The 20,040-nt window shown below is 38.7% G+C and overlaps 1 protein-coding gene across 2 annotated transcripts; it reads right to left on the bottom strand.

Annotated features, from left to right (window-relative positions):
• Positions 1-841: 841 nt before the first annotated feature.
• On the bottom strand, positions 842-19,919 carry LOC143847170 (ATPase family AAA domain-containing protein At1g05910-like). 2 transcript variants are annotated; one of them, XM_077355895.1, is made up of 11 exons: positions 19,678-19,919; positions 18,694-18,927; positions 14,282-14,386; positions 12,340-14,136; positions 11,914-12,102; positions 11,657-11,799; positions 8,017-8,262; positions 7,306-7,492; positions 6,567-6,632; positions 6,176-6,425; positions 842-1,615 (listed from the first exon to the last, which is right to left on the bottom strand). In XM_077355895.1, exons 2-11 carry the CDS (start codon positions 18,907-18,909, stop codon positions 1,245-1,247), a joined length of 3,570 nt encoding a protein of 1,189 aa, XP_077212010.1. In that variant the 5' UTR covers positions 18,910-18,927; positions 19,678-19,919; the 3' UTR covers positions 842-1,244. The 2 variants fall into 2 exon arrangements, with proteins under 2 accessions (XP_077212010.1, XP_077212012.1); XM_077355897.1 differs by lacking the exon at positions 18,694-18,927 and having other exon boundaries at positions 19,678-19,918.
• Positions 19,920-20,040: the final 121 nt, after the last annotated feature.

Here is a 20,040-nt window from a genome sequence, read left to right as displayed (position 1 = left end):
TTCAACTTTGATCAACCGTGATAAAAATGATAACTATGAAACTTTTTTAATGGAATATTAGCTTACAAAGTTTTTGTGCTGAGATCTGCTACACTTAAATTTCATTCAGAAAAGGCACAATTTCACTATAAGAGAACGACTTAGCCCATGCCTAAATCCTCAATATTAGCATACAAGATTATGTTTTTGGCACTTCTTTTGGTTTCTCCCCACTTACAAAAATATTTGATAAATTGTTAACTACCTAGATAAGACTTACAGAGTGTGTAAAGCTAGGCCCTTATACAAGATTATGTTTTTCGCACTCATTTTGGCACTCCTTTCAAGATGCCAACAGAAAAAGCTCAAAGGAAAAGGTGGGCTGAGCAGTAAGCAGAACAGAACCAGAGAAAAATAATAACTGGGAAAAAAGAAGGGGTTGGGGATCAGAATTTCCCTAGTCCATGCTAGGTGCTCAATATTAGTATTACTCTAGTATAAAAGGTTAATGTCTTAAGATCTCTTTTTGGTTTTTTCTCACTTATAAAAATATTTGACATACTGTTAGGTACTTTTTTTAAGGGAAATGATATCAGCACTTCAATGTTTTGATATCCACGCTCTGCTTGCTTGTCTTTTAGTCTTTAATGGGCTTATGAGAGCTTTTTGAAAACTGTAATAACCTGTTGACAGCCTTTTAAATACTAAAAGACAAGCTACTAAAGCGTGATATCAAAACATTGGAGTGTTGATATCATTTCCCTTTTGTAATTGGTCATTTTGGTTCTTTCCAAATAGCCCTTTTCATCGACCAAGATAGGCTAGGTCCTGAAGGTAGTTGCAATTATCCAAGACTCAGAGAGAGACTAATGGTTCTCATTCAACAATGGAGTTACATTCTTCCAATTGTAAGATGGAAAATGATATTTCCACCCTTTGTTTACTATCGAAGTATCGGTGTAAATAAATATCCGCTAAAATCATCAACAATTCACACATTGGCTTCACTTATTGTCAATAACTGCTAAAACTAGAAACAATTTAAACAGTAGAGAATATGGGTATACCACTACTAACAAATCAAATGACATGTTAGAGCTCAAGAAGAAAATTCGGAAGAAATAAAACTCCGGAACCTAAAAATGCAAAAAATAAAAAATAAATAAAAAGCCTAAAAAGGAAAAAAAACGTGCCGAGTAAAATGAAGAAGAAAAAAAAAGCAGAGAAAAATAAAATAATTAGGTGAAAAAAGAAGGGGTGGGGGATCAGAAATTCCCCTCATCCTCTATAAACCTCAATAAAAACCTTAAAATTGCAGCTTTATGATCTTTCCCTTCTAAGGCAATGATCTCTTTCATTATACGCGTGCAGAGTCTCTCCAGCTGTGGCACATTGTAGCCTTCTGTACGCTCCATCAGACGCTGCTTCACAGTCTCAACCTGGTCTGAAATTTCTCCATCTCCCATCACTGTATCATCATGGATTCCATCATTGGCCATTGGGGAATTCTCCAGCCTTTTTGAGGTGTTATTGTTCACCGACTCATGGGCAAGTGGAGGGTGAGAAGACTCCGTCTTTGATGGCTCTGCTTCCGCAGGCAGTAGCTTGTCATCTGAAGCTGATGTGAAATTGGTGCCTGTATATTCAAATATCATTGGAAATTGAAAGAGAATGGGATTCTTTTTTTATTCAAATATCATTGGAAATTGAAAGAGAATGAGATTCTTTTTTGATGAAATTTGGAAATTAAGAACCTGAATCAATAGCTTATTGATCATAGAGAGGAATCTTGGATTGGTGCCTATATATTCAAATATCACTAAAAATTGAAACAGGATGGAATTCTTTCTTGATGAAATTTGGAAATTAAGAACCCGAATAATTAGCGTATTGATCATGGAGAGGAATCTTTTTTGACAAAGGAAAATTACAACAACCAATCTGATGGTTCAAAAAAAATGGCAAATCTTTTGTTGGTCCAAAGTATGCATACAAAATGCCTGGATACTTGGTCCAATGTGTCGTGTCCAACACAATAAGATACTGATATTCGTAGTGGGTACTCCATGAATATTTTTGTTGGTTCATTCAAGTTTAATGTTTAAAAAATGTCTCTCTATGAATTAACTATTATGCTTTTTCGATTGCTGAGGAGGCATATTTGCAATTATAATTTTGAGTACGTAAGTCTAATAGTTCTCATTTTAATTTTATTATTATTCAACCTCAAGGGATTTGCTAGGCAACATCGCATAAGGCATTTCGCGGAATGGCTGTTGCATGAGAGTGCAGCCACCTCAGATGAATAGATGAATAAGACAAAATCTGAGCCTATGTGGCTGCACTCTCATGCAACAGCCGTTCCGCGAAATGCCTCCCGTGATGGTCCCTAGCAAATCCCTTAATTCAATCTTCTAAGTTAAACTTCATTAAATTTTATGGTACCTTATTTTAAAATGACTTGTGCCTTATCTCATGCTATTAGTATAAATGGGTCATCACTATGTCCTACACTTTGGAAAAGCTGAGCTGCATCTCCATTCCCATATCTCTGTGTATTCGAGTATCATAGGTATACAAATGTAGATGCATGGAGTGACATGTAAAATGCATACTTTCCAGGGGGGGGACAAGAAGAAACTGTACATACATACATAAAAGAGGATATCCTTTGACGTTATATAGTTCGTTAAATTTCTTCACCTGGCCTTTTGGACTAACTCTTCCTAAAAGGAAATCTTTGCAATGCTCAACCACCTCAAGCAACTCTTCCCGTATCATTAAGCCCATTTGGATACCCCTTAATTTCGGATTTGGGTTTGGATTACAAATTTAAAAAATCTTTGAATTTGAAATCCAAAATTTCCAAATTTTCAATTTTGTAAATTCTTTGTTTGGATGATCTTGTGAAGCATGAAAGAGAAATCAGAAGCATGAAAGAAAGAGAAAAAAAAAAACCTGTTAAGGTTTCTTCCGAAGAGAGAGAGAGAGAGAGATTGAACCTACTAGGGTTTCTTCTTCTTCTTCTTCTTCCGGAAAGAGATACAGAGACAGAGGAGCGAGGGTTTTGTGGATGAAGAAGACAAAGGGCGAGAGGAAGCTAGGGTTTTTGTCAACTTGGAGGCGCTAGGAGCTAGAGTTATGTTGACTTGGAGGAGCTCGACTTGGAACTACGAATTCTTGTGGATTTCCCACAAATCCAAATCCAGACATCATGAAAGGTTGCCAAACAATGGATTTGGATTTAAAAATCCAAATACACCTCCAAATCCAAATCCAAGGGGTATCCAAACGGACCCTTACGGGAATTTGGAACTATGGATAATCAGTACCAGTACCTATTTAATGCGGTGACTACTTACCATCCCAAATGATACACGTTGTCGCATGTAATTATGAGTCTTCTTCATTTTGAACCATCTCTTGCAGTGCCACCGCAACTGGAATACCAGAAGCATGTCCTTCTGATCATGCATCTCCTCAAAACAATCCTTTTTTTGGAGTGATACTAGTGATTTTATTCCCCCAAAAAGCAATAAAAAAAGAGGAACGAGTTGTCCCAATCAACAACATAAAGGCCATCTAAATCTAGTGGGAACTACATCTCCCATATTTGATGCTTCTCTTTCCACTCGTTCTTTTGCAAGTGTATCTGCTATCTCATTTTCGATCTTGGTTTGTGCCAAAAAAATGATATCCTACTACACAACTCGTGATAATGCTGCAAATTTGCAAGGTTCATATGAATTTCTTTGTGCCCATGAAATAATGTTTCGAGGAATCACCTTCTATCAATAATTTCCCACTCATTGAAGATGCACATATCTGAAGTACACATAGTAGAGCACACCCCTCGGTATCGTTTTAAGTCTCATTGCCAAGAGGGGTCTGAGTTTGAAAGAACAAAGCCATGATGATCATGAAACACACCCCCACTCCGACTAGCGCCAGTTTCCCTCTTGAGCTACCATCAAAGTTTAGTTTAATCCATTCATGAGGTGGTGGTTCCCAATGTGGTTGTTGTTTTCTATTTTGGCGAAGACAACAGAAATTTTATTAAAGAAAACAAAAAAAATACAAAGGAACATACAAAGGTCTTGCCAAACCAGCCTTAACTAATCCACCAGACAGCTCCTAGCAGTCCTAGGGATATGAGAAAAAAAAGCCCACCCTCTAAACACATCACCTATCTCGTCATAAACCTTGCCAATCTCCAAGGTCCCACACTAATATGCACGCACCCAAAAAATAACATTAACCGAGCCTCCTTCAGTTTTGGTCTTTCGACCCTTCCCTCGAAGTTACTAATGAAAGTGTGTAATCCACAATGGAGAACTATAACATCAGCCATCGACGATATACCTTGGCAATAGTAATCTCTCTTGTACTTATATACTACTAATCATTTTTACATTTGATAGAAAATACGATGATTACCAATTAACCATGAGAGAGTAATCACATGAGCCACTGGATCCTATATCAAAATGAAGCTCAAGTTTCCATTACCAAGGTGCTAGGGAAAATAAAGCTTGCCACTATACTTGCACAGTTTTTATGTAGGGTGTGACTCCCGTACTAAAATCTCATGATAGTCTATTTTCTACATCTTGTTGTAGCTCTTTTTTACTATCATTTCTGGTAACGAAGTTATTCATCTATCCAAAAAATTCAGAATGAAAATGTTCTCAACATCCCTCCTTAGCATAGTAGTATGATATGGCCTCTCGAGGGACATGGAGAACGGAAATATCAAAAGGCAAATAAAAGTATCAAATATCAATTAACGCACTACTATGCACGGAAACAGGTCATTGTTGCCCGCCCACCAGATAAGATTTTACAAGTCCAATTCCAACATAAGAGTCCTGATATAAGAATTTAATCATTGTAAAAGAGCCACACCTCATCTTCATTGGGATGGCCAAACCCAGCATGACCCAAAAGTGCCACTTCAAACACTCCCCCATTGCTACTAATCAGACCGCATGTGCATGTTAGGCCTGGGTTGCAGACTAACTGCCACCAAACTTATGTCAGAGGGTTTAAATTTCAGTTTTGATTTCGGTGTCAGTCGCAACAGACACAGAAACATTTCGGTTCGATTGGAAATTTCAGTGGAAATACTGTAAAATCATGAGTATGGAAACATATACTAATGATAGAATTTTAAGATGGAACTTCAGGAAATATTAGAGTAAGCACAGATGCATACGTGGAAACCATTATATAAGCAAGACAACCATCCAAAATGGTTTAATAACATCAAATACCTAGTGACATGCATGACATATAATTATGTAAAAATGTATTGATATAGTATACCACTAATGCACGTATGGTTTTGGTTTCGGTATGCATTTTGGTTTCGGTATCGTTTCGGTGGGGATGGAAATGGAAACATTTCGAGTGTTTCGTGTCGGTTTTGGTGGAAATTTAAAACCATGCTTATGTTTGACAATCAGCTCAATCAGCGGTTTCCATATCTCAGTATTGCTCTCATTGCCACCTACTTTCCAGAACTCCAAGCAGAACAACAACCATGAAATCAAGAGGCCTTTAGTCACACCCCATCCATGAAAGCATTTTTACTTATTAAAGTCCAAGTGTTCCGTTCTATTTACCAACTCCACTTAATTTCTTTTTTATTTCACTCTTGTACATGAATGACAAACTTCCTCATTTTTTAAGAAAATCATTCATTACTAACCCTACGGATTGTTGATTATCTTACCCTGGCTCTTCTTCACATTTTTTTTTATTCAATTCTGTTATTTCAGACAATATGGAAGTTAAGATATAGGCAACAGCAACATGTGGCAAAACGTGCCAAAGAATCAAGTATTTTTGAGATTACCAAATACTAGTCATTGAATTTGATCGAAGAATCAAGTACTTTTGACATTACCAAGTACTAGTTGTTGATGATCAGTTCATTGCTTTTGCATGGGATACCTGCTTCCACAAGATCCATCTGAAAAGCTAGTCTAAAACTCAAATACATTTAAGAAACAATTTCCAAATGGCCCGACTATTTCTTTAAACATCACTTTTTCGAGAGATATCTGACTTGGATCATCAAGTGCACCAATCATGATTTGTAGTTTTGCAAACAAGAAAATTGGAAAGATATATTCATTGACTGATATACCGAAAGCAAATGCAAGTAAAAATATAATCAAACAAAAAGAAATACCTGCTTGTTCTGTGTCGAGGGTCTTCTTTGGTCGCCTCAATGCTTCGTAACTTTGACACAAATTCACCTCCGGCTGGACATTACGAAGTCGGGCACTCGTTCTAGTAACAGTTGCCAGTTGAACAACGGGAATTGGAGGGGAAATCAAACCGCCCATTTCGTCAGGAACACGCACGGGCCCCCCTTGTGCAGCAATCTTGTCACCGAGCATTACAAGTGCAGGATCCATTTGTGACAGCATTCCTTGCACCTGGAATAAACAGTTTATGAAAAATAAATAATAATAAAAAGGAAAAGGAAAAACACAAGAAACAAAAAAATGGATGATACATAAATCCACACAGAAGAACAGTTCTTAAAGTCAACCAAGAGTAAACAAGAAAAGGCATACTGCATCTCGAAGTTCGTAAGCCCTGCTAACGATTCTAGCACCATTGTAGTCATCTCCATTATAAGCCTGTAAATTACCAAGAAGAGAAGCATCAGAAAACTACTCTTAACCCATGTTACATGGATTCTTCTACATGGGTGAAGAATCCGTGTCTGACACGTCTCGGATTCCAATACTTTAGGATACTTCGAGACACGTCTAGATACCACAAACTTCACAATAACCGCATGTTTCGAGTTTTACCCATCCTACTAATCAGTTTCTTAAATGGAAATAAAATGTTATATCTACTTAAACTATTAAAATTTTCAATACATTTCCTGTTATAACCACATTATTATGTAAAAAACAAAATTTGAAAGTTGATTAAAATATTTTGGTGAATCCACGAGTCCTTCTTTTTTAGGTTTGTCGAATCCAATACTCGATACCCGGGTAGGATTCCGACACTCATATCCGTACTGATGCGACGTAGCTCTTAACATAGTGGTGAGGGTCTTCATTGATGCTATGGCCCTGATTTAAGTCCATTCTACATCAACTCAACTAAGCCTTTGTCCCAAACTAAATGGGGTCAGCTAATGAATCCTTTAGAAAATTTACATGAAGGTAAATTATTTATTTATGCCTTTTTGCAAAGCCAAAGTTACCAAAAAAAAAAAAAACAAGGAAAGAAAGAATAGTGAATCACTGCCAGAGAAGAAATACATGTACTCTTTAGCCATAGGAAAAGGAATACCTTTGCATTGCCTACAATGAGATCAATGTCTTGCAGAAACGCTGAACATGTAAGATATTGTCCGCAGTCTACACGCTGCAACAGTGTCGCAATGTCCATGGGATTCTGAATAATTGAACGATAATTGGGTGCATCATCATCCATGACTGGATAATGAAACACGCTGAAACGTTTATCATACAGAATCCTGAAAAATATAATAGAATATGTGAAACAACTAAATCCTCCATACAGATTGATATGCATTCTTTCTTTACTTATTTGCCATGCATGAAAACTCTCAAGTACAGCCGTTTTTTCGAAATGGTCTGTGAAATTGTGATTTCAAGGTACCAACCTTATTTGTATGAGTGAACATTCCCGTCCGAAAAAAGCATGCAATAACTTCTTTTTTTATAAACAGAAAACATGACTTTTCAACTAACAAACATTTGTTTTCCAGAAGGATCTCATGACAACGTCATTTCAAAACCGACCCAATAGTTGATTTTCAAAAATAATAAACATGAAAATTAAAATAAATGACACGACCGACGATATACGAGCAAAAATTAATTTTGTCGCAGAAAACAGTATGGGTGGTCTCACTCCAAGTGACAGTATATTGGAAATGCGATGCACATAGGGAGAACAAGTAAATGCAACTTATTTCTTCATGAAAATGAATAGTGGAGAATCCATGAAGGCATATGGGTAGGAAGACTGACTAACCGGTTGCAAACATCCCGAAGACACATTCGAAGCCGGCGAAGGGCATGCTGCTCCGCTTCTGCCTTGGCCTTCAATTCTGAAGCTTTTGGCCCGGTCATGGGTTTTGGTGCCTTGGGGAGTTCTGGAAGAGTCATTGGTTCTTTGGGTTGGCTTGTTACCCCTTCAGATGGAATAGAGAAAACAGCTTCAACCAGATGCTCAAAAAACAAGAGTCTGTCCTCCTTACTTGGATTCTCCACTTGGTACCTAACAGAACGTAATATAAGAAGGATCACAATCGAGCCTGACAAATTTCAATGTGAAGTATCGGGAATGAGTAACTATATGCATAAATAGGAAGAATGCATAATTAGAAGGCAAGAGCCAATAATGCACATTCAAGAGATATTTCTTAGGGCTTTTGAGGAAAGAGCCAAGGCCTTGGGGCATGACATGGCATACAGGCGCTTTCATGTTTATTTTTTGTTAAGATCAACAGAACAAAATATTTTCTATAAGATAAAGTACAACTAACTATATCTAGAATTTCCAAATCCCCAATCAAGTTATGCCAACATAATCAGTAATCATTCAAGGCCTAGTAATCAAATCAAATAGTCAAAAACCTCGATGAGCCAACTTAATGCAGCAATGACCCTTGATGACATCCAAGATTGAGGGGTTTATGCAGAGTGTTAAAGTATAAAAGATTAAATATTGCCCTTCTCCAAAAGCTTACAGCTTAAGCTTTTGGAGAAGTCGGTAAGTTAACATGGTATCAGAGCCAACGATCTCGAATTCAAACCTCCCTGATGTCAAAAAAATCCACATGCAATGGTCAGCCCAAGGTGTGACCACATGTGCCACGCGTTTGCCAAGTGGGCCACACGGGAGGGGAAGTGTTAAAATATAAAAGATTAAATACTGCCCTTCTCCAACAGCTTAAGCTTTTGGAGAAGTTGGTAAGTTAACACAGAAAAGAACATTGAGATTTGTGCTTCTTTTACTTGCTGTATTTGGACATTGCTCTTCTTGGCTTCATAGGATTTAGAAAGGTCATATTATTGATTGGGTTATAAGGTAAGACCAGTTTACTAATACTGAATTGAGAAGGGATTTCAGGGTAGTTACAAATATAATTACTAGAGTTAGATTTGAGTTGAATCGGATATAAAAGGTATTTTTGTTGCCATTTAAAGGTTTATGTGAGTTTTCATTCTTGGAAAAATTGGATGTTTTGGGAAGTTTGGCCTAGTACCATTACTTCATAAGTTGTTGTCTTCCTTCACTAATATAATTTCTTGATAGGATCGTGATTCTTCATTTGCATCAAGTTGGTATCAAAGCAGATCCATTGTGGCCATGGATTCAAGCTTTCCAGGCTGCGAGAGGTGCTTGTGGCTGAGGTGGCTGGATGGATATACTGCAACACAAAACGCGATTCACTGGATAAAATATGGAGATGGGTCGATTAATGTAGGTGGTAACATGTGGCATGCAAGCCCTTCCAAACTACGGAGAACAAAATACCACGAACCAAAGACAAGGATAAACACATAGGATCACATAGTTCTATACTTCTATGTTCTAACAACCTGAAATTTTACAATCCGCTATGTACGACATACAAGCAGTGGACAACCCTAGAAATTGAAATACTGTCCTAAGATCCAGAGTATTAAGGCTAACTTTTAGGTAGCATGTTCTCAAGTCACCTGAGCAGGGCTAGGACTGCCACTCCCTGCGTTTCCTGCATGTTGGCCAGACGACCCAAGAAGTCTGTCCCAAATGCAAGGCATACAGGGAATGGCAATCCTGGACCAGCCTTCCTCTTCATGCACCCTCCTCAAATCATTTTCCAATATCCATCCTAAGAAAATATTGTGTACTTGGAAGAACCCGGGTCTAAGCAACAAGAACATTCTTCCCAAATCATTTTCCAATATCCATCCTAAGAAAAGATTGTGTACTTGCAAGAACCCAGGTCTAAGCACTGAATTGGACCATCAAAATAGAGTAAACTTATGTGCTTGATGTGGCACTTCCCACTTAATCTATTGCTTTACACAAGTAGTATTTTGGTAAAGATACATCTTTGTCAGATTACCATGTCTTAAAGATGTCTATAGATGGTGTCACTCACTTTATCCTGGAATTCTATGATTTGGCAGACACTTAGAATTTATTGCCAACTAATGTGTCCTGCCGTGTCCGACACGACACGCATGTCCACATGTGTATACACTCCTTTGGACACTTTTACTTGTATTGCTGGAAGTGTTAGGCTTAATGTGGGTGTGTGGACATGTTTTTGTACCGTGTCATGTGTGGCATTCTGTTTTTTTATTGAATATTGTGTTTACCTCATTTAGACAACTTGTATCCATATCGAAACTGGACACACAAATCAATATCCAAAAATCATGATTAAATATACTTTCTATTTTAGCCGTGTCCCCATTTCTAAAGTTTGGGGGTTTGCAGTGTCCGACAATCCGTGTCCGTGTCGACACGCAACACTCGTGTCCGTGTCCGCAAATCATAGCTGGAAGTTTGACAACACGATGCTGCAGTAACTAGCCACAGAAAACCAAATTTTAGGGTTAAGTCCCATCGTGTCACTCACTTCATCCTGGAAGTTTGACAACACAATGTTGCAGTAACTAGCGACAGAAACCCAAATTTTAGGGTTAAGTCCCATGGCACAGTAGTATGCAGCAATTACCCGTAACTACCAAGAGATTTCGGGCTGATGTGCCCAGCTTCCCACCCACACACACACACAGACTCTTCTCTGATATAATCATTTTTTATTGGGAGTGAAAACTTGTTCTCTTCACTAAAAGCAATACAGAGAAGTCGCCGATAAAAGATGGGAATAGAAAAGCAAAAAAAAAAAGGATACTTTATATAAGCAAAAAAGTTTAACAAAAGCCCATAGAGAAGAGTAAATGCTCTTCACTGATCCTATCAAGGAAAGTGAAAGATAGAAGTTGAGAGCAGCATGAAGCAAGGAAGCTCATTGACCAGTGAGGATGATTAAATGGGCATGTTACAGAGGAGTGGTGGAAGAACTCGGAAAACCCATGCTTGATTCAATTGGCTATTTCCATTTGTTGCAACTCAAGCTAACAATAGACGTTCAATGGACAGCATATGCATATTCTCCGTATATGCTTAGATCTTGATAGCAGCCTAGGATAAGAATCTCGAGAAGTATCTCAAATGTTTGAAGTTATCTATTATAATGACACCCAAACTGTCAACACCATCACTTAAATTTTAAAGAATATAAGAAGAACAGATATGAAAACTTGCAGCATGCATCCAAAGCATGTAAAAATTCCAATTTATGGTGAAATGCATCATCTCCAAAACACATTAAAATTCCAACTTATGGTGAATGCATCATCCTTAGTTCAAAAGGGCTAACAGAAAAGTTTACAGCACTGTCATTTGACTACCAGTGATTTGCTCCATATATGTAAATTTTCGAAGCACCAGAGAACTTTCTTTCAAGCAAAATATGGAACAAGGTACATATAAAACTACAAAAGAAGTCATTATCATGAAATAGGAATGTATAATACCAAACAGAGTGCAAAACCTATTATCCGAAAAGTGCCATTGTATAAATATAACTAGAAATGTTAAAGCGTACACATTACGGGAAGCAAATACTGAAGTAGTCTCCTCATCTAGTTCATCAAATGGCACGGAGGATGTTCCAAGTAATAGTACAGGAAAGTCCGACGGTAATTCCTCCAAAAGACTCAACAGGACTGCCTTGAGCTGCTCATGAGCCTGTCATTATAATCACAAAAGTTGGGAAGAAAAAATCAGAGAAATTAATCATCTCGGTTCAATGTAAGATTGAATTAGCATCGGAGATAAATAGAATATGTAATATCTACTCACAGTCTCCCACCAAAGCTGGAATTGAGGTAAATAAAGTATAGAGGGAGTGGTCCTACGCGCTTCACCAAATATATGTACCAATGCCTCTTCTGGTGTTTTTGCACTTAGATCAGAAAGCAGAGATGGAAGCCCAAGAGAATGAACAGGGAATTTCTCCAGCTCATGTAAAACAGCAGGGCCCACATGGTCCTGTTAAACTAAAGCAGTAAGTAAAATTTTTAGATTGTGGCTCTCATTATGACCATGGTTTTAAATTTCGGCCGAAATGGAATTTCCGCCGAAATTTCAGATTTCGGCTGACCGACACCGAAATTTCCACCAAAATTTCGATTTCGGTTGTGGCAGAAACCAACACCGAAACCGACATTTAAAACCTTGATTATGAGCATCAGTTTTCCAATAACAAAAAGGCTTTGAGATAATTACCAGGCCAACACCATCAGCCCCACATAGCAAAAGCCGAGGACGATACACGAGGGGAACCGCAGAACCATAGGAAAACACGGGCATTTTGGTCAGATCTGAAGCTGCAAGCAAAGGAAAGATTTCTGATATACGGTTCATGATTTTCTTTAGATGTCTCTGTAAACATGGAGCAACAACTGACGACAACGGCCTTGAGTGTACGATAGACCCTCTATGAGCGGCAGGAGTAATTGTAGACATGGCTTCAAGGAAATGATATTTTTCAACCTTAACTGAATCAACATCTATCACAAACTTGTCATCACTAGTGTAAACTTGAGGATATTTTTCCCGGAAAGCTCGTATGGCAGCTTCCGTGCACAGAGCTTTTAAATCGGCTCCACAATATCCGACACAATTTGCCGCAAGCTCTATCCTTAGCTCTTTTGAAGGGGGTTCCTTCCACTTCCGTGTATGAATGTCTAATATTTCGGCACGTGCTTCACAACCGGGTAAAGGAAAATTAAATTCACGATCAAACCGACCTGGACGTCGCAAAGCTCCATCAATGGCATCAACCCTATTGGTGGCTCCAATCAATACTACTTGTCCACGAGAATCAAGCCCATCCATTAAAGCAAGTAACGTTGACACAATGGAATTGTGAATCTGTTCTTGCTTGCTAGACCTAACAGGAGCAAGGCCATCTATCTCATCAAAGAAAATAATGGATGGTTGATTTCTTTGTGCTTCTTCAAAAAGCAATTTTAGCTGTCTTTCTGCCTCACCGACCCACTTACTAAGAACGTCGGCTCCCTTGCGCATATAAAAACTGACCTTCTGACCAGCCTTTGATGCGGCACAAGCTAATGCTCTAGCAATCAATGTTTTTCCTGTGCCAGGAGGACCACACAACAAGACCCCTCTAGGAGGAGTGATGTGATAATTTGCAAAGAAATCTGGATAAAGTAAAGGGAAAAATACCATTTCTTTCAATGCATCTATATATTCTGATAGTCCCCCTATGTCATCAAAACTTACACTTTCATCGACCTGTAATGGTTGAATATCGGCCCCACCCTTGGAACTCGGTCCAGCAGTTTGTATACCTGTGGTCAGAGAGGCAAAAGCATCACCTTGCTGACCCCAACCAGATGCCGCAACATTCAATCCCCATGCTGCTGTCCCATGCATGTCTAATCCGCCGAAAAGCCATGGTGCCCCACTTCTATATCCACCTCGTGTCGAGGGAATACCCGGACCTTGGTCCAGCTCATCCACAAGAAGAGAATCATCAGAATCTTCCTCTCTTGTTAAGCGATGCCGCTTGTGAACTCGAGAACCACCTTTTCTTACATCTCTGCTGCTTTTGACACCCATTCCTTGATGTAGTACTCTACGAGGAGATCGCTGCCTTTGTTTTCCTTCTTTTGGTGGATAGAATTTGTGAACCTCTGATCGATCACGGAGATCATATCTCTTCCGTCCATCCTGTTCCTCTTCTCCATCTTCATCATCCCCGTCTTCTTCTTCTTCATCCCCACCCTCCTCACCCTCAACTTCAACTTCAACCTCATCCCCCTCAATGTCATTTCCATTTTCTATATCGTCTTGGCCAACCTGTTCTTTAGAAGTACCCTGGTCATTATCATATTGATATGATTTTTCTCTCGTCACTTTTGTAGATCGTCGAGGCCGTAACCCTTCACGGCGAGGAAGAGATTTATTATCAGGGATCTTTTTACGCCTTGGTGGGGATGAAAGCTCATCTTGACTAGCATTATTTTCAATCTTATTTGTAGAATGATACCTGGGTCTCTGCAATAAAAACCACAACCTTTATTTTCTAAGAATCAGTTAAATCACAATACAGTGTGAGAACCTTCAACCTTCTAGCTTCTTAAACCAAGCCAATAACTAACCCCCACAAATACCCAATGCTTGATAGAAAATAAAATCTCACCATTAGGTCGTCATCCTCTGTTTCAGAACTCTCTGTTTCATAATCTTCCAGATTGATAGAAATTTTCCTCTTTCTGGTAGAACGCCGAAGGTTTGTGGAAACAGACTGCAATGAAAAAGACGAAAAATTATTAAGGACTTAAAATGCTTCATATATTGCAGAAAAAGAAACCTAAATTAGTTTTGGGTGCATGTTGGGAGTTCACATTTTCCATCCAACCAGTTACGTAATGACAAGACAGTACAAGCGCCATGGCAACTGAAATAACATGAAGAAAATAAATGGTCCAGAGAACTACAATAGCGGATGGACAATCTCTGAGCATCAAATGACGTGATTTCTTTTTTATCCATACGAAAAAATGGTGGAGAAGACCAAAGTGTAGAACAAACGCTATAAGGGAAAACCAAAAGGCCATGCGCAACAACAACAGAGACCAGCCACTAAAAGCTGCCATCTTGATTCGGAAATAACCCAAATGGTCCATAATAGAGTTAGCCTCTCTCTATGCATGCGGAAAACAGAACCAATCCCAACCAGAAAATATATCGACCTATAGAATATTCTACCACACCAAAACATATATGTCTATATGGCAAGTGTCTGAATAATCAGAACTAGATGAAGTACACAAGTCATAACTGGATAGGCCAAAGCAAGCTCGTTATTAGTTATGAGAAATACTTGGAATGACATGCATGATAATGACATATGCCCAACAATTTACTGAAAAGTTCAAGAGTGCAACTTAAAATTACACCAACCTCAAAATTTCTCATGAGCAATCCTTTCCTCATCAATCCCCTATAAAAGAGCACACCAGCACGCATGCACACATACGTGTAGCTAACTTAGCTACACCGACGCCTTAAAATACAATGGGCCCCACATTGTTTCGGTGATGCAAACCATTCATTTGATGGGCCCTCACATAGATAGGGTGTGCCCAAAAAATCAGCTCCATAGGATCATCCCAACCCTACGATTTGTGGAGGCAAAAATGGACGTGTAAAAACCTTCACAAATCTGTCCATTTTTGCCTCCACAGTTTGAAAGGTTGGGATCATCCAATGGAGCTGATTTTTTTGGCACACCCTATCAGTGTGAGGGCCTATCAAATGAATGGTTTGGATGCGCACACACACACACATAGAGAGAGAGAGAGAGCTACAAAATAGGCTGTAGGGGAAAGGAGGTGAGACCCATTAACAACAGATAATTTACGAACACTATCTTTCACAAGAGAGTCAGCTTCGGGTGTTGCCTCCCAATGGAGATGTCTAAGGACTACTCGAATGGATATGAATAAATATAAAATCTCCTCAATTGAGCTAGCTAGAGATTACATGGGTAGCATATATACCCTTACTAAGAAGCATTATCTGCCATCATGAAATGACCAAATAAATGTGACATCAACAAGGTGGACGGCACTTGCTCTTCTTCAAGGTGTCAAAGTATTGTATGATATCATGAAGGCGTGCATCTCGGCTTTGGTCTTCTTTGTTCTTGCGAATGGATGCCTGGAAGCATTCTTTAAGAAATCTAGTGTTCTTGGATAGGATCATAGTTTTTTAAATTTCCACTGAAACCAACACAAAATGACCGAAATGTTTCCTTTTCTATCCCCCACCGAAACGTACAGCGAACCCAAAATCATAAGTTTATTAGTGGTATACTACTATACTATATTAGTATATGTTACATAATTATATTTATATGAATTGCATATGAATTGTGGTGTATGCATTATGTATAAATATTTATATGAATTGCATGTGAAACATAGTACGTAATGAATTAGAGGCATGCGTGACAAGTGACAATGCATGTCACTAGGTGTTCGATTTTGTTAAATCATTATGGGCTTTTTTTGCTTATCTGATAGTTTTCTAGTGTGTATTTGTGCTTGTTCTAGCACTTGCTGAAGTTCCATCTTAAATGTTTATCATTTGCATATGTTTCTATAATTTTAAAGGATTTCCACTAAAATTTTCATCCGAAACTGACATGTTTCCATTTCCATCATGACCAAAATGCAGACCGGAACTGAAACCTAAAACCTTGGACAGGTTGTCCCGATTTGTATTTATGGTGGTGGGAGAGGGGCTTAGTAGAATACTTACAATGGCGGAGGCGAAGGAGGCGAAAGGTCTTATTGAAGGTGATGAAATGAACGAGGAAGGCTCTATCAACCGTTTATAGTTTGTCGATGACACACTTGTATTTTATAAGGGATCCGCGAATCAGGTCAGCAAATTAGAAGCCGTGTTGAGATGGTCTCTGACTTGAAAGTGAATGTCGACAAAAGCGCACTTGGAAGTCCATTTGTGATATTAGTGAGTTTTTTCACCCAGGGATTAGGTTTAGGGTTGGGGGTTGGGGATGGAATTAATTTTCGGGAAGACACTTGGATTGGTAAATTACCCCTTAACCAAGCGTTCCTGAGTCCCTACAAGCTAGCAAGGAACAAAGGGGTCGCGATGTCTCGTGCTATGAGAGGGTTGGGGAGGGATCATTTGGCAATGGGTGTTTTACAGCAACAAAAAAGATGACAAAATTAAGAGAATTTGTAATTTGTTTTGCATGCTTGAGAACCCTTTTATTTCACAGGTAGAAGGAGATTGTGAGCCCTAGATTAGAGGGGATAGTTCTTGGTGAGATCTATTTCTAGATTTATACGCAATGAAGTCAGTATTTTCCTTCCTCCAATTCTGCACAATGAGTATCATGCATGGTGTAATTCCAGCTCCGCCTATCTACACCTATGCACCACAACTCATTCCTCCTGTTGAATATTCCCTTGAGATTTGTCTACAATTTTCCTCTCAACTTTGCAACATGTGATCCATAAAAGATTTGAAAACATCTATGGATCAAGACGGGAGTGCATTAAATGGGCCCTCTCAACTCCTGCTCTGGCTAACCAAATCGGCTCACAATTGGCCGATCTCCTAACATGCTAGAAAGTGATCTCATGCCCACTCACCCTATCACGAATTTCTTAAAAAGCATTAGCAAATCTCCAAGGATGTAGGCTTCTATGATCCAGCCATCTAATCGTATTCCTGGAGTCTCCTTCCACAATCAAATGATCAATATCTCTTCCTTCTATGAGCCCGATACCTTGTAAAAATAGCCATCACCTCGGCCTCATTGGAATCCTTGAAGCCAATAACCCTTGAAAAAGCCCACTTAGTGATACCATGATCATCTCTAAGAATACCTCCAATGCCGGTTGGGCCTGGGTTGCCTAGGCTTGATCTATCAAAGTTTAGTTTCGGCTTCCCGAGGTTCAGCGAGGTCTACTTAGGAAAAGTACAGTCAATCCTTTCCGAGATCTTTCAAACGACCCTCCATAAATGTATCAGAGCATGGCTAGAGGCATCTCTAAAGCACGAGCGAGCTTGCACCCATCTGCGCATCAAATGCAATACCTTCGTGTATATGGATTGAGGTCCCTTGAAGATCCAACTATTTTTCTCTTTCCAAATTTGCCCATACAGTTGCCAAGAGAGACATTATCCAAAGAATCCTTCTTTCTTAAGACCAATAAATTGCCATCCAACTTTCTACAAGATCACTAAGCCAGGCTGGAAAGACCCAAGACATACCGAACATGCGAAGAATACAATGTCATACCTCCCGAGTAGTTCTGCAATGGATGAAGATGGAACCAATTGTTTCCCCCGCATCTAAAAACAAGGGGCAATGCTCTACAATCAACAACTTTCTATTCCGAAGCTGGGCAACACTCGTGATCTTTTCCAGCGCGGTCGTCTAACTAAAGGCAATACTCGAGACGGAGTGGGATACTCCAGGTTACCGTCACAGTCGACGCAGCTGGAACGCTATTCAGGTTTTGTTAAATCATGTCTACAAATAAGTGATTCAAAGGTGGATCATTTTGTGGAAAACAGACGGCATCAATTTTATTTACATTAAGGTATCTTTTTTTTGTGAATTATTGATCTTTGTACTTGTTTTAGAAGTCACCCCGCAGTCTCTCTTTCCATACAAAATTCATTGTAGTTCAAAAGTAAAACATACAAAGTAACGTTTTAATCTTTCAATAATAAGAAGGGAAATACTATCAGCACAACCATATTTTGATATTTACACAAACCTAGCTGTCTTTTATTCTTTAATTGGCTCATGAGAGCTTTTTGGGAAATGTAATAATCTTATGACAGCTCTTTACATACTAAAAGACAATATGGGTTAGCGAAAATATCAAAAATATGGTTGTGCTGATATCATTTCCCTACTGAAAAAAAAATGTTTTAAACGGTTTTTCGCAGAATGCTTGCACAGTGAAGTTTCTTCATAACAGAAATTGTATTATCTTAGCATCATCATCATCATCAACTAAACTACAAGACAAATAAACATGGCCACATAGAAGCACGTACATTTGAACCTGGAGCACGCACTGACCGGTGCCCACCGGGCCGCAACATTTTGGCAATCTGAGAAGCCGCTGTCCTCCTCTTGATCTTGTTCTTCTTTCTTATAGTCGGACTATAATACAGGTATGCATGACCAAACAAGCTCGTCCGTCGCCGAAGCCTATCGCTTGTGCGTATGGGCACGGGCCCATTTCCTCCTCCCAAACGTTTAGAATCCATAGATACAATTACCTTTGCCTATAATATCCCTCAATTATATATTCAATAACATCTACTCATAGAATCATCCCAAAAAGAAAAAAAAAAGAAAAGAAAATAAAAGAAAAATAGAATTACAAGAGACTCAAAATAAACATCAGAGAGCAGCTTAATCACAGTATCCCTTAATTATGAATTCAATAAACATCTATTCATAGAAACAAAAGAAAAATCGAATTACAAGACTCAAAATCATAAAAGAGGAGCTTAATAACAATATCCCTCAATTATCTACTCAACAACATCTTACTCATAGAAGAATCCCAAAAAAGAAAAGAAAAATCGAATTACAAGACTCAAAATAAACATAAAAGAGCAGTCTAATCACAATATCCTTCATTTATATACTTAACAACATCTACTCATAGAAGCATAGCAAAAACAGAAAAGAAAATCGAATTGCAAGACTCAAAAAATATCAAATATCATCCTAATCACCACAAGCAAACACAGAACGAGAAGAAGATTCAATCCAGAGGCGATATTTTAAAAGGCAAAACAGAGAACCGGTATTTTGACAGTTTACAAAGAACAAAATCAGAAAATAGTGAAAGTTTTGTTTATTTTGATTGAAACCCTAAAAAAACCCTAACTCGTCCGTTTGTTCACACTCTCGAAATCCTAGCAGGTAAGATGCAATGGTTTTGTCGATTTGATGCTTCAAATATATGGTTTTATGCAAGTTTTTGTGGTATTTAAACAGAAATTGACAGAAATTGAAAGACTAACCTCAAAAACGCCATTAGGGCTCGAACCCTTCGTTCTTCTAAGCGCAGAGCGAACGAGTACATTATAGGGAAGATCCTTTCGCTTGGGGTCCGTTCCAGGGTGCCAGACTGCCAGTGTACCTAGACGGTCCGATGGACCACCCGAATCCGAATTTTAATGTACAAGATATGGACTGGAATATACTTTATCAGGATCCACGGACACATTTCAAGACCCGATCTAGGCAGCTAACAAAAGCCCGTGGGACAGTCCTAGATCCGATTTTATTATACTCTTTTAAAAAAAGAAAAACGATAGAATCAAGGGCGCCCTTGCAAAAATCATCTACAAGGACCCCTACTGGTTAGTATCTGCAAAGTGTGG

The sequence above is a fragment of the Tasmannia lanceolata genome, unplaced genomic scaffold (genome assembly GCF_043159265.1).
Source record: "Tasmannia lanceolata isolate RefF3 unplaced genomic scaffold, GAP_Taslan_0.1 ptg000015l, whole genome shotgun sequence".
Classification (NCBI taxonomy): Eukaryota; Viridiplantae; Streptophyta; class Magnoliopsida; order Canellales; family Winteraceae; genus Tasmannia; species Tasmannia lanceolata.
Note: the sequence above shows the minus strand (reverse complement) of the source record. Positions and strands in the feature narration are given on the sequence as shown.